The sequence below is a fragment of the Mustela lutreola genome, chromosome 1 (assembly GCF_030435805.1).
Source record: "Mustela lutreola isolate mMusLut2 chromosome 1, mMusLut2.pri, whole genome shotgun sequence".
Lineage (NCBI taxonomy): Eukaryota > Metazoa > Chordata > Mammalia > Carnivora > Mustelidae > Mustela > Mustela lutreola.
Genome location: NC_081290.1, coordinates 260419660 through 260435070, shown reverse-complemented (window position 1 = coordinate 260435070; position 15411 = coordinate 260419660). Strand labels below are relative to the sequence as shown.

Here is a 15411-nt window from a genome sequence, read left to right as displayed (position 1 = left end):
TACAGGCTCCCTGCTGAGTGGGGAGCTTGACATAGGGTTTAAACCAATGACCCTGGAGTCATGACCTGGGCTGAAGAAAGATGCTTAACTGACTGAGCCACCCAGGTATCCCTCCAACCCACTAACTTTAACTGGAAGACTCTAAGTTCTGTTTTTGTTGCTGACTATTTGCTTTTTAGAAAACATACATAAACATTTTGTTGTTATAAACTACACAAACACAATATGGAGAAGTAATATAATGTGGTGGTTAAGAATACAAGTCTGGATCTAGATTACTGGGTTTATATATTGGCTCCATCCCTTATGTGTAACCTTGGGAAAATTACTTAATCTCCTTATGTTGCAGTTTTTTCATTTCTGAAATGGAAATACTAATAGTAAATATCTCAAAGATTTTTTGAGAACTGAATATAGTGTTAAAAGTGTCTTGCATGCATTAAGTGCTCAACAAATACTAGCTATTTTCGTTTTAAGTGGCTGCATATATTGCACCAGGTAGTGATAATGTAATTGATTATTTTCTTATTCCTGGACATTTAGGTTGTTTCCAGTTATTCTTTCTTGTTTTTATGAATAGTAGTAAATATCTGTTAATGGGGAAATTTTTGTACATTTAGGATTTTTTCTTTTGTGTGGATTCTCAGAAGTAAAGTGAGTATACATCTGTATAGTTTATGACTCTTGAGACATTCTAAATTGTTTTTCATAGAATTGTTTCTGCTTATATTTCTACCAAAATTGATTGAATGCCAGTTTCACCATCCCTTTACTAGTACTAGATAGTATTTTTTAAAAGATTTATGGGGTGCCTGGGTGGCTCAGTCGTTGAATATCTGCCTTCAGCTCAGGTCACGATCCCAGGGTCCTGGGTTCGAGCCCTGCATTGGGCTGCCTGCTCGGCAGGAAGCCTGCTTCTCCCTCTTCCACTCCCTCTGCTTGTGTTCCCTTTCACTGTGTCTCTCTCAAATAAATAAATAAAAATCTTTAAAAAATGAATAAAATAAAGATTTATTTATTTATTTTAAAGATTTTATTTATTCATTTGATAGAGAGAGATCACAAGCAGGCAGAGAGGCAGGCAGAGAGAGAGAGAGAGGGAAGCAGGCTCCCTGCTGAGCAGAGAGCCCGATGCGGGACTCGATCCCAGGACCCTGAGATCATGACCTGAGCCGAAGGCAATGGCTTAACCCACTGAGCCACCCAGGCACCCAAGATTTATTTATTTTTAGAGAGGGAGAGGGAAGGAGAGAGGGAGAGCATACACATGAGAGGGTAGGGCAGGGCAGAGGGAGAGGGAGGGATGGAATCTAAAGCAGATTCCCCGCTGAGCACAGAGCCTGCTGTGGGGCTTGATCCCAGAGCCTGCTGTGGGGCTTGATCCCAGAGCCTGCTGTGGGGCTTGATCCCAGAACCCTGAGATCATGACTTGTGCTGAACCAAGAGTCAGATGCTTAATTAACTGAGTCACTCATGTGCTCTAAGATAGTAATTAAAAAAAAAACCTGCTAATTTGATTAGTAAAAATGTTATTTTATATAGTTTTTTTTTTTTATTACTTATGTGGCACTTGCCTTTAATCCAAAGGAAAAAAGCAGTCAGTTTACTCTTGTATTTTAACTCATTTAGTGCTCTGTGGTAAGCTATTATGAGAGTTGTTTTTAATGACCCCCATATATTCTAACTTTTTCCTGCTAACAGTACCTGACATTTCCCTAAATAGTCTGCACTTTCTCAGACATACTGATGTTGGTGAGATTAACCTGGATCCCAAGGTTGATCTCGTTGAGCTGGGTTTCCACCAGCTATACTTTGAGCCCAGTAGTTGGTTCAGGGTTGGAAAAGTAACCGATGCAGCCCCAAATAGAACCTTGGGACTTTTATCAGGATGCCGTCTTTTCCTTGTGGGAAGAAGGAGCAAGGAAGTTTGTAGCTTCGGTAACTGCCTGCAGCCATTTTGTCATCATAAAAACGATAGCCTATTGGGAATGTAGCCAGTATTAAGGTAACATAGGCAAAGATTTGTATTTTAAAAAGTCCTTTAGGTCTTACTGATATTGTTGATCCAGGAACCACACTTTGAGAAACCTGGATTTATTTCATTGCTCTTGTTGTTTGTTTAGCACTGTTGATTATTAAAAAAGCAATATAATTTTCTGCCTTTGACATAGAGATTATTATTCCCAAACTTGTAAATATTTGATTTATGATTTCAAACTTTGAGTATTTATTTATTTAAAAAAATGATTTTATTTATCTGACAGAAAGAGAGAGACCACGAGAGAGGAAATACAAGCAGGGGGAGTGGGAGAGGAAGGAAAAGGTTTCCCTCTGGGCAGGGAGCCCAGGAGGGACTATGACTTGAGCTGAAGGCAGACACTTAACAACTGAGCCACCCAGGCAGTCTGTGAACTTTGAGTATCTAAGATAAGTAACATTATGGGGTGCCTAGGTGGTTCAGTTGGCTAAGCTTCTGACTCTTGGTCTCAGCTCAGGTCATGATCTCAGGGTTGTGGGATTGAGGCCCACATGGGGCTCCCCCTGATCATGGAGGCTGCTTGGGGTTCTCTCTATCCCTTTCCCTCTACCTTTCCCCCAACCTGCCCCCACTCCTGCATGTGCACTTGCTCTTTCTCTTGCTTTAAAAAAACCCAAAACTAATGTTATATGAAGCAAGAAACAAATACTGAGTCACTAAGAAAGTGTACTTAGAGTGCATTTATTTATTTATTTAAAAAAAGATTTTATTTATTTGTTTGAGAGGGAGAGAGGGAGAGAGCGAACATGCGTGCGCGTGAGCACACAAGCAGGAGGAGCAGCAGGCAGAGGGAGAGGGAGAAGCAGGCTTACCCCTAATCAGGGAACCTGATGGTGGGACTCCCATCTCAGGACCCTGGGATCATGACCTGAGCTGGAGGCAGAGGCATTAGCCCCTGAGCCACCCAGGTCCCCCACAAAAGCTCTTTTAGTTGCCTTTTAATTCACCGAGCTCTTTGTGCCTAGAGCTGTATTAAATGATGCAGGATCATAAATGAAATAAGTGTAGAATAATTCTTGTACTTAAAAAATCCCATATAAGAGACAGATAGAACACAAATAGAAAAACTGGGGAATTATTATTAAATCTTGTGTTGAATTTAAGCACACAACAAATTTAGAGAACGGAGGGATCAGAATGGGGTAGAGTGCCCAGGGAAGGATTCTTGAAGAGTTCTTGAACTGGGCATAAAGCATGGATAGAATTTAAATAAGGGCGGATTGAAAATTTATTCTAAGTATAGAGGTGGGAATAAGCATGGATTAGGTAGGAGACAATAAGGAAAGTAGAGGACATCTTAGTCCTTTATTGGAAACTTTACTGTGTACAGAAGATGAAAATTGGAAAGGGGGATCAAACCAGAAAGTGGGGAACCCTTAAAAGTCAGGCAGATGCATTTGGACTTGGTTTGTAGATAAGGAGAGCCCTTTTGAATTTGGAGGTTGATGAGATTTAAGTGGTATTTTGAAAAATAATTTTGGAGAAATATGCAAATTAGATTAAAGGAGAGAAGATTAAAGGGATAATAGGAAAAAGTGATCATAACTCATGTCTGAGGTAATGAGGGTCTGACTTGACTGATAGCAGTAGGAGTGATACAGAGTGAGTCTAAGGGGGCTATTTGAAGGAAGAACAAACAAGTATATTTAGATATTAGATTTTAGGAGATGAAGGGGAGTAAAAGAGGAAGAAAAAGAGAAAGACAAAAATCAAAGATTTTGTGAGTGTTCATCTTGGAGATTTATTTTATTTATTATTTTTTTAAGATTTTATTTATTTATTTGACAGAGAGAGATCACAAGTAGGCAGAGAGGCAGGCAGAGAGAGAGGAAGGGAAGCAGGCTCTCCGCTGAGCAGAGAGCCTGATGTGGGACTCGATCCCAGGACCCTGAGATCATGACCTGAGCCGAAGGCAGCAGCTTAACCCACTGAGCCACCCAGGTGCCCCCATCTTGGAGATTTAAATAAAATATTTGATACTACTGACAGAATTGGAGTTTAAAAATTTTGAAGGTAAAAAAGTGCAAATTTTGATTTGTTAAATTAGAGGTAAAAAGTATGAGAATACTTCTGAGATAGTCAACTGAAGATGCATTGAGAATTGTTCACATGTAGTCACTAGATAGAACTTTTAGCTGGAAGTAAAATTAGAGATAAAGTAAGAAAGTAGATCCAGAAAGGTCAAGCAATTTGTCTGCAATCAATGTGACTACTGTTTAATAGATTTGTTAATATCAACTGATTCTCAGTCTGTTGCTCTTTGAATGATTATGTGCCTATAGCAAGAGTTACTAACTCAGTACCTTGCAAGACTAGGGAAATGAAGTAAATTCATTCAATATTCAACAAATAGTTATGTAATCTTGGATATCATTGTATTATCGGGCCCTGTCCTAGGTGCTGAAGACCTAGCATGGCCAGTATAAATGAGAATTTACTCTCACAAAGCTTATTTTTTAAAGATTTTATTTATTTATTTATTTGAGAGAAAGGGAGAGAGAGAGAGAGACAGTGCATGTATGTGTGTATATATGCATGTGCGTGGCAGGGGGAGGGAGAGAATCTCAAGCAGACTCTCCAGGGAGCATGGAGCCCATTGTAGGGCTCAGCGTTATGACTCTGAGATCATAGCCTGAGCCAAAACCAAAAGTCATATGCCCAACCAACTGAACCACCCAGGTGCCCTTCAAAGCTTACTTTTTAAAGGAGGAGATAGAATGAAGTTACTAGATTATTAACAGATAATTACTGAAGAGTTATGGGGTGTGATGCTTATTGAAGAGCTAACATATTTTAAAGATCTATTTTTAGAGAGATAGGGAGTGTGCATAAGGAGGGAGACTCCATACTGAATGTGGAGCCCAATGTGAGATTTGATCTCACAAACCTGAGATGGTGACCTGAGCTGAAACAGTTATCCACTCAGAGGTCTGAGCCACTCTGGCACCCTTGAAGAAGTAACATTTGACATGAGATGAAGGCAATTCTGTGTAAATGTGGAGGTAGAGTATTGCTTGAAGAAGGAATAGCAAGTACATAGGCATTAAAGCTGGAATAAATTTGCTATGTTTTGAACTAAATGAAGTTTTATTTAGTACTGTTGTGTGCCAGATGTAATGTGCGGCTCTGGGAGACAAAAAAGACTGTCTCTAACAATTGAGTGGCGCATCATCTAGTTTGCAATATCTGGTACACATTTTTATTGGTAATTGATAAATAGTGTAAACATATAGTTATTATTTTGCTTGTTATTTCCCTCCATTGTTTTTGCCAGACTAATATTTAAGGTCTAGAACTGATGATTTCTTTTCTATAACATTCCTTGTAAGTCCTGTTGATAGAATCAATTGCTTTCCTACCTGTATTTCTTTTATTTAATTAACATATAATTTATTATTTGCTTCAGGGGTACAGGTCTGTGAATCATCAGTCTTACACAATTCACAGCACTCACCATAGCACATACCCTCCCCAATGTCCATAACCCAGTCACCCTATCCCTCCCCCCAACCTGGCAGCAACCCTCAGTTTGTTTCCTGAGATTTGTCTTTCTCTCTCTAGTCCCATCTTGTTTCATTTTTTTCCCTCCCTACCCCTGAGGCCCCCTGCTGTGCCTCTCAGATTCCTCACATCAGAGAGATCATACGATAATTGTCTTTCTCTTGTTGACTTATTTTGCTCAGCACAATACCGTCTAGTTCCAACCACGTCGTTGCAAATGGCAAGATTTTAGGTTTTTTGATGGCTGCTTAGTATTCCATTGTATATATATATTCCACATCTTTATCCATTCATCTGTTGATGGACATCTGGGTTTTTTCCATAGTTTGGCTATTGTGGACATCACTGCTATAAACATTCGGGTGCATGTGCCCCTTTGGATTGCTACATTTGTATCCGTAAGATAAATACCCAGTTGTGTGATTGCCAGATCATAGGTAGCTATTTTCAACCTTTTGAGGAACCTCCATACTGTTTTCCAGAGTGGCTGCACCAGCTTGCATTCCCACCAACAGTGTAGAAGGGTTCCCCTTTCTCCACATCCTTGCCAACATCTGTCATTGCCTGACTTGTTAATTTTAGCCATTCTGACTGGTGTGAGGTGCTATCTCATTGTGGTTTTGATTTGTATTTCCCTGCTGATGAGTGATGTGGAGCACTTTTTCATGTGTCTATTGGCTATTTGGATGTCTTCTTTGCAGAAATGTCTGCTTATGTCCTCTGTCCATTTCTTGATTGGATTATTTGTTCTTTGGGTGTTGAGTTTGATAAGTTCTTTATAGATTTTGGATCCTAGCCCTTTATCTGATATGTCATTTGAAAATATCTTTTCCCATTCTGTCAGTTGTCTTTTGGTTTTGTTAACTGTTTCCTTTGCTGTGCAAAAGCTTTTGATCTTGATGAAGTCCCAATAGTTCATTTTTGTCCTTGCTTCCCTTGCCTTTGGCGATGTTTCTAGAAAGAGGTTGCTGTGGCTGAGGTCGAAGAGGTTGCTGCCTGTGTTCTCCTCAAGGATTTTGATGTATTCCTTTCTCACATGGCTGTCTTTCATCCGTTTGGAGTCTATTTTTGTGTGTGGTGTAAGGAAATGGTCCAATTTCATTCTTCTGCATGTGGCTGTCCAATTTTCCCAACACCATTTGTTGAAGAGACTGTCTTTTTTCCATTGGACATTCTTTCCTGCTTTGTCAAAGATGACTTGACCATAGATTTGAGGGTCCATTTCTGGGCTCTCTGTTCTGTTCTATTGATCTATGTGTCTGTTTTTATGCCAGTATCATACTGTCTTGATGATGACAGCTTTATAAAAGAGCTTGAAGTCTGGAGTTGTAATGCTGCCAACTTTCTTTTTCAACATTCCTCTAGCTATTCTAGGGCTTTATTTGTTCCATATAAATTTTAGGATTATTTGTTCCATTTCTTTGAAAAAAAAATTGATGGTATTTTGATGGGGATTTCATTAAATGCATAGATTGCTTTGGGTAGCATAGACATTTTCATAGTATTTGTTCTTCCAACCCATGAGCATGGAACATTTTTCCATTTCTTTGTGTCTTCCTCAGTTTCTTTCATGAGTACTTTATAGTGTTCTGAGTACAGATATTTTTCCTCTTTGGTTAGGTTTATTCCTAGGTATCTTATGGTTTTTGGTGTAATTGTAAATGGAATTGATTCCTTAATTTCTGTTTCTTCTGTGTTGCTGTTGGTTTATCAAACACAACTGATTTCTGTGCATTGATTTTATATCCTGACACTTTACTGAATTCCTGTATGAGTTCTGAGCAGATTTGGAGTGGAGTCTTTTGGGTTTTCCACACAGAATATCATATCATCTTCAAAGAGTGAGAGTTTGGCTTCTTTGCTGATTCAGATGCCTTTAATTTCTTTTTGTTGTCTGATTGCTGAGGCTAGGACTTCTAGTACTATGTTGAATAGCAGTGGTGATAGTGGGTAGCCCTGCCATGTTCCTGACCTTAGGGGAAAAGCTTTCAGTTTTTCCCCATTGAGAATAATACTCACTCTGAGTTTTTCATAGATGGCTTTTATGGTATTGAGGTATGTACTCTCTATCCCTACGCTTTGAAGAGTTTTGATCAAGAAAGGATGCTGTACTTCGTCAAATGCTTTTTCAGCATCTATTGAGAGTGTAATGTGGTTCTTGTTCTTTCTTATTAATGTATTGTATCACATTGATCAATTTGCAGCCAGGAATAAATCCCGCTTGGTCATGGTGAATAATCTTTTTAATGTACTGTTGTATCCTATTGGCTAGTATTTTGGTGAGAAGTTTTGCATCCATGTTCATCAGGGATATTGATCTGTAATTATCTTTTTTGATGGGGTCTTTGTCTGGTTTTGGGATCAAGGTGATGCTGGCCTCATAAAGCGAGTTTGAAAGTTTTCCTTCCATTTCTATTTTTTGGAACAGTTTCAGGAGAATAGGTATTCTTCTTTAAATGTTTGGTAGAATTCCCCTGGGAAGCTGTCTGGCCCTGCGCTCTTGTTTGTTGGGAGATTTTTTTTTTTTTTAAAAGATTTTATTTATTTATTTGACAGAGAGAGATCCCAAGTAGGCAGAGAGGCAGGCAGCAAGAAGGGGAAGCAGGCTCCCCGCTGAGCAGAGAGCCTGATATGGGGCTCAATCCCAGGAACCTGAGGTCATGACCTGAGCCGAAGGCAGGTGCCTAACCCACTGAGCCACCCAGGCACCCCCATGTTTGGAGATTTTTGATGACTGCTTTAATCTCTTTACTGGTTATGGGTCTGTTCAGGTTTTCTATTTCTTCCTGGTTCAGTTTGGGTAGTTCATACATCTCTAGGAACGCATCCATTTCTTCCAGATTGTCAAATTTGCTGGTATATAGTTGCTCATAATATGTTCTTATAGTTGTTTGTTTATGGAGGAGAGATCACAGCATTGTGATTTCTCCTTTTTCACTTATCATTTTATTTATTTGGGTCCTTTCTCTTTTCTTTTTGATAACTCTGGCCAGGGGTTTATCAGTCTTATTAATTCTTTCAAAGAAACAGCTCCTAGTTTCATTGATTTGTTCTGTTGTTCTTTTGGTTTCCATTTCATTGATTTCTGCTCTGATCTTTATTATTTATCTTTTGCTGGGTTTAGGGTTTCTTTGATGTTCTTTTGCCATCTCCTTTAGGTGTAGGGTTAGGTTGTGTACTTAAGACCTTTCTTTTTTCTTGAGAAAGCTTGTATCACTATATATTTTCCTCTCAGGACCGCCTTTGCTGTGTCCCACAGGTTTTGAACAGTTATATATTGATTTTCATTTGTTTCCATGAATTTTTAAAATTCTTCTTTAATTTCCTGGTTGACCCATTCATTCTTTAGTAGGATGCTCTTTAACCTCCATGTATTTGAGTTCTTTCCAACTTTCCTCTTGTGATTGAGTTCTAGCCTTAGAGCATTGTGGTTTAAAAATATACAGGGAATGATCCCAATCTTTTGGTATGGTTGAAACCTGATTTGTGACCCAGGATGTGATCTACTCTGGAGAATGTTCCATGTGCACTAGAGAAGAATGTGTATTCTGTTGCTTCAGGATGGAATGTTCTGAATATATCTGTGATGCCCATCTGGTCCAGTGTGTTGTTTAAGGGCTTTATTTCCTTGTTGATTGTTTGCTTAGATAATCTGCCCCTTTCAGTGAGGGGGTGTTAAAATCCCCTACTATTATTGTATTATTATTGCTGTGTCTCTTTGATTTTGTTATTAAATGGTTTATATAATTGGCTGCTCCCATGTTAGGGGCATAGATACTTAAAATTATTAGATCTTCTTGTTGGACAAACCCTTTAAGTATGATACAGTGTCCTTCCTCATCTCTTATTATAGTCTTTGCCAAAAATCTAATTTATCTGATAAAAGGATATCCATCCCAGCTTTCTTTTGATGTCCATTGGCATGGTATGTTGTTTTCCAACTCCTCACTTTAAATATGGAGGTGTCTTTGGGTCTAAAATGAGTTTCTTGTAGACAGCATATTGATGGGTTTTGTTTTTTTATCCATTCTGATACCCTGTGTCTTTTGAGTGGGGCATTTAGCCCATTTACATTCAGGGTAACTATTGAGAGATATGAATTAAGTGCCATTGTATTGTCTGTAAGGTGACTGTTATTGTATATTGTCTCTGTTCCTTTTTAGTCTACTACTTTTAGGCTCTCTCTTTGCTTAGAGGACACCTTTCAGTATTTTATGTAGGGCTGGTTTGGCGTTTGCAAATTCATTTAGTTTTGGTTTGTTCTGGGAGCTTTTTATCTTTCCTTCTATTTTCAATGATATCCTAGCTGGATATAGTATTATTGGCTGCCTGTTTTCTCTCATTTAGTGCTCTGAATAAATGTTTCTACCATACCTGTGCCTTCTTGTCCTGAGCTGTTTCAAGATTTTTACTTTGTCACTAAGACTTGTAACTATTAGATGACAGGGTGTGGACCTATTTTTATTGATTTTGATGTTTGTTCCCTTTGCCATATTAGGGAAATTCTCTACTATAATTCACTCAAGTTTACCTTTTGTGCCTCTCTTCTTCTTCTGGAATCCCAATTATTCTAATATTGTTTCATCTTATGATATCACTTATGTCTCGAATTCTCCCCTTGTGGTCCAGTAGTTTTTTGTCTCTTTTGCTCAGCTTCTTTATTCTCCATCATTTGGTCTTCTATATCACTAATTCTCTCTTCTATCTCATTTATCCTAGCAGTAAAAGCTTCCATTTTTGATTGCACCTCATTAATAGTTTTATTGATTTCAGCTTGGTTAGATTTTAGTTCTTTTATTTCTCCAGAAAGTGTTTCTCTACTATCTTCCATGCCTTTTTTTTTTTTTTTTTTTTAAGATTTTATTTATTTATTTCTCGGAGAGAGAGAGAGATCAAGAGATCACAAGTAGGCAGAGAGGCAGGCAGAGACAGAGGGAGAAGCAGGTTCCCTGCTGAGCAAGGAGCCCGATATGGGACTCAATCCCAGGACGCTGGGATCATGACCTGAGCCGAAGGCAGCTGCTTAACCAACTGAGCCACCCAGGTGTCCCTTCCATGCCTTTTTTGAGCCCAGCCTGCACCTTGAGAATTATCATTCTGAACTCTAGTTCTGACATATTACTAATGTCTATATTGATTAGGTCCCTAGCCATCAGTACTGCCTCTTATTCTTTTTTTTTTTTTTTGTGGTGAGTTTTTCCGCCTTGTTATTTTATCCAGATAAGAATAAATAAACGAGAGAATAAAATACTGAAAGGGTGGCAAAGACCTCTGAGAAATGTATGCTAACCAAATCAGAAGAGAGCCAAAGCTGGGGGGAGAAGAAAGGGGGAAAAAAGAAATTAAAAAGAAATATATAGATATGGATTTTTAAAATCCATTTTGGATTCACTGCGATTCTTTTTATTTTATTTATTTATTTTAGAGGGAGGTAGAGAGCATGTGCATGCATGTGAAAGGGGCAGAGGGAGAGGGAAATTCAAACAGACTCCCCACTGAATGCAGAGCCTGAGTCAGGGCTCTAGCTCACAATCCTGAGATCATGACTGAACTGAAACCAAGAGTTGGGCACTTAACCACCTGAAACACCCAGGCACTCCTGCAATTCTTTTTTTTTTTTTTTCTGTATAGCATAATAGAATTTCTGTAAATTAAATGTCCATACCCATAATACTATGTATGTTAAGAGGATAACTACAGATTCAAAAAGGTATATGAAAATTATTAGGGGTAGTCTGTAAAGATTGGGAATGGAACTTGAAAACAAGTACTAAAAAGGATAAAACAGTATTAAAAGATGTAGACTACATGGACCAAAGATGTTTGTAAGCCATGAACTAAATACAATTAATTCAACATGAAATCAAAACAAAAAATTGACTCCTTTCTCTTCAGTTTCTCAATGCAACTCACATGCTTCTTTCTTTTCAGTTAGAATTAAATCAAATGCAGTAATTTTGGATTCACTGGACTTCTTAATCTGAATCTTGGTGTTTTCTTCAGTTCTAGAAAATTCTCAGCTGTTATTTCTTCAGAATATAGTTTATGTCTCTTTATTTCTTTCTTCTTTGTGGAATTGGTATAGCCTCTCAATTTAGATTCAGTTTTCTTAACCAGTCTTCTGTACTTTCTATTTTTATATTTCCTTGCTGCATCCTTGATATTTTGTACCTAATCTGTTTCCAGTTAACTAAATCTCCCTTCAGCTATGCCTAGTCTTTGTCAGAAATATTAAGTTATCAGTAGATTATATACTCTTCCTATCTAGAAATTATACTGGGATCTTTAAAAAAATCTCCTTTGTGGATAGTTTCAACCTTGATTTTATTTTTTTAAACATAGTAAGGATAGCTCTTTAATTTTTTTGTGATAATGGCAAAATCTGTAGATGCGTGCTTGTTTCTATTACCTATTTTTTTTCTGCTCTCATAATGCACTATTGTGTTGTATGTCTGATTATGTTTTCTTATTGTCCTTGAAAAATATTTTTGAAGATTTTTTGAGTACCTACAATACAGTTATATTTCTCTGGAAAGAATTTTTATTTGGGTCTGCCTGGTTCTCATGGGCACTGCCAGTTTAGAAACATTTGAAATCCTATTCATAAGTTGAAGTTTCTTTCACCATCCTATGAAAGAATCTTTGCTAACAAACTCCTCTGAAATTAAGTTGTTTACAACTTTCTGGGATGTGACATTTTTAATTTTTTCCCTCCTTGTCTCTTGTTCCCTTTGTTCTTTTTTATGTTTCATCTGCTTGACACCTAGGCAATTATCATATAGAAGGTAGGTTATTTTTCTTCAACATATCCTGAGTTTAATGCTTCTGAATTCTACTTAATATAATAGGTTTCTTATTTGACTTCCTACTTTGGCAGGCCCTAGGTTTGGATTCCCTATCTCTCAAACCAGAGGTCATCAATGCTGTTACTTAATTTTATTCAATTTGGCAAATGCATGCAGGGTAAAGATGGCTTTTTGTGTTTATTTTATTTATTGGTTTATGGTCTTTTTGGAATTTAGAATTTGGCTTCATGATTTTTAAAATTATCTTGTTAGGTCTTTGATTCTTTTAAAAAAGTTTAAAAACATTTTATTCAAAATTATTATTTGTTTTTAGTTTGAGGGTTCTTCCAGATAACATAACCCATCAATTTCAGGAGTGGAAGTTTTCCTTTAAGAAAGTTTCTTGTGTACACACCTGTAATGGTTAATTTTATGGTCAAGTTGGCTAGGCTATGAAAGGTAAACTCATTTTAAAAAATATTTAAAAATATATTGACCAAATGTATTTGGCCAAATACCCATATAGATACTGCTGTGAAGGTGATATTTAGATGAGAGTAATATTTAAATCAGTAGACTTTAAATAAAGCAGATTATGCTCCATAATGTGGGTGGTCTTCATCCAAACAGTTGAATGCCTTAAGAGGAAAAGACTCAAGTTCCCCAAGAAATAAGGAATTCTGCTTCTGGATTGCCTTTGGCCAAATTGCAGTATCAGCTCTTCACTGAGTATTTAGCCTGCTGGCCTGCCCTGAACATTTCAGGTTTGCCAGACTCCCAATCACACGAGCCATTTCCTTAAAATAAATGTATCTCTCTATATATACATACACATCCTATTGGCTGTTTCTCTCAGTAATGCTGGTAATGCTTTCTGAAATAATACCTATCAGAATGGCTAGAATAAAAATTAGTGTTAACATCGAATGCTTGTAGGGATTTGGAGAAGCTTGATCACTCATACATTGCCAGTGAGAATGGGAAATGGTATTACCATTCTGGAAAACAGTTTGGCAGTTTCTTTCACAACCAAAAGTGGGCTCTCTTCATTCAGTCCAGCAATTGTACCTTTGGACATTTATCTCTAAGAAATGAAAACTTAATGTCATGTAGAAACTTGTATATGAATATTCATTCATGGCAGCCTTTTTCATAAAACTCCGAACTGAAAAGAGCTCAGATATCCCTCAGTGAGTAAGTGCATAGTAAACAAACCATAGAAATAGAAATAGCAATAGAAAGGAATGAACTGTTGATACAACAGCTTAGATTCAAGGTAATTATTATGAGTGAAAAAAAATCCAATCTTCTTTTATTAGGGAGATTAGCTAATTAATTAAGTGATCTCTGTACCTAGCGTGGGGCTCAAATTCACAACCCTGAGATCAAGACTTACATGTCCTACTGACTGAGCCAGCCAGACGCCCATGGAAAAAATCCAGTTAATAGGTTACATGTGTATATTTACATTTATTTAATGTTGTTGCAATAATGATTATAGAAATAGAGAACGTATTAGTGTAGTAGTGGGTATAGAAACTAAGAAGATGCATGAGGGAACCATAGTTGATGGTACAGTTCTATATTTTGACTGCAGTAGTTACATGAAGCTATAGATATAATAAACTTGCAAAAAATTAAACACACACATGAGTGGATGTATAACTGGTAGAATTATTATAAATTATGTGGATTGTATCAATGTCAGATATACAGTTTTTATAGTGGACTATTATTCTGCATGATATTAACATCGAGAGAGGCTGGGTGAATGGTGTGTAGGATTCCCTGTACATTTCTTTCCAACTATCCATGAATTGATAATTATTACTATGAAAAGTTGAGAAGTTTCTTGCAGTCTGATCCATACATTATCTGGGTCAGGTGTCTTGGTTTTTAATAAAAGATATTTATTCCATTCTTCCTCTTTCAACTTTGTAGGGTTTAAAGACTGCATTACTATTAGTATTCATACCATCCTTATAGAATGCTGTATATCAAGGCAAAGTTAGGAAGCATAGTGTCTTGCAGCCTCCATACAAAGCAATTACTGAACTTTAGGAATCTAGCTTTTAGGATGTGGTGTGTAGGGGCATGCAGAAAATTTAGTCCCTACAGATACTAAAGTAACAGAAAAAGCCTCAGCCACAGAGGAACTGTGGGGGGATCATCATTGCTCAGTGTTTTATGTATCAAGATCAGAACAGTGATGACAAAACTGTTACTTAGTGTTAAACCTAGAGGATTATGGGATACTGGTTGTTATGTTTTTATGGTAACTCTGCTTGTACTTTAAAAACTTAAATGATTTTTTTTTTTCAGTTAAAGTCTTTTTATATTACAGGAAATAAATGTTAATATGGAGAATGATTTTAAGACTGATTCGTCATCATCTGCCTTTGCTCTTCCAAGTTCTTCAGAGACTATGTTTTCAATTCAGCTATTAGATTTCAAAACAAGTTTACTGGAAGCATTAGAAGAGTTACGGATGAGAAGGGTAAGGTCATTTTTAAAATGCTTTTTGTAATCCGGGAACTTAATTTTGTCCAGCCATTTGGTTTAAGGAGAAAAAAAGGCCTAACAAAATAAGTTCTTATTTAAAAGAAGAAATACAGTCCGGATAATGAAGTAAAAGAGAAAAAGACAGATCTAGTTGATATCACAGAAGGAAAAATAATTTACAAAGCAAAAAGTAAAAAGGATTTTCAGGTTGTTAAACACTTAATAAACCAGCTAATATTTACCAAGTGCCTTGGAGTGCATAGGTAGCACATAGTTAGACACTATGGCTGATAAAAAAAAGAGTTGCTTTTCAGGAGATTACATTTTTGTTAAAGGCTATGAGATAGGTGCCTATGAGTGATTAAGTAATGAAACAGGGCAATACATTAAAAAAAAAAAGATTTTATTTATTTATTTGACAGAGAGAGAGAGATCACAAGTAGGCAGAGAGAGAGAGAGAGAGATGCAGGCTCCCCACTGAGCAAAGAGCCTGATGCGGGGCTTGATCCCAGGACACTGAGATCATGACCTGAGCTAAAAGCAGCGGATTAATCCACTGAGCGACCCAGGCGCCCCACGGGCAAT

The 15411-nt window shown here is 37.3% G+C and overlaps 1 protein-coding gene across 2 annotated transcripts in view; it reads left to right on the top strand.

Annotated features, from left to right (window-relative positions):
• Nucleotides 1-15411, top strand: part of CCDC73 (coiled-coil domain containing 73) — a 175304-nt gene that overhangs the window by 44626 nt on the left and 115267 nt on the right. For both annotated transcript variants that reach the window (XM_059139025.1, XM_059139035.1), the window contains exon 2: nucleotides 14669-14821. In XM_059139025.1, the coding sequence (XP_058995008.1) occupies nucleotides 14669-14821 (153 nt within the window). The remainder of the gene's footprint in view (nucleotides 1-14668; nucleotides 14822-15411) is intronic.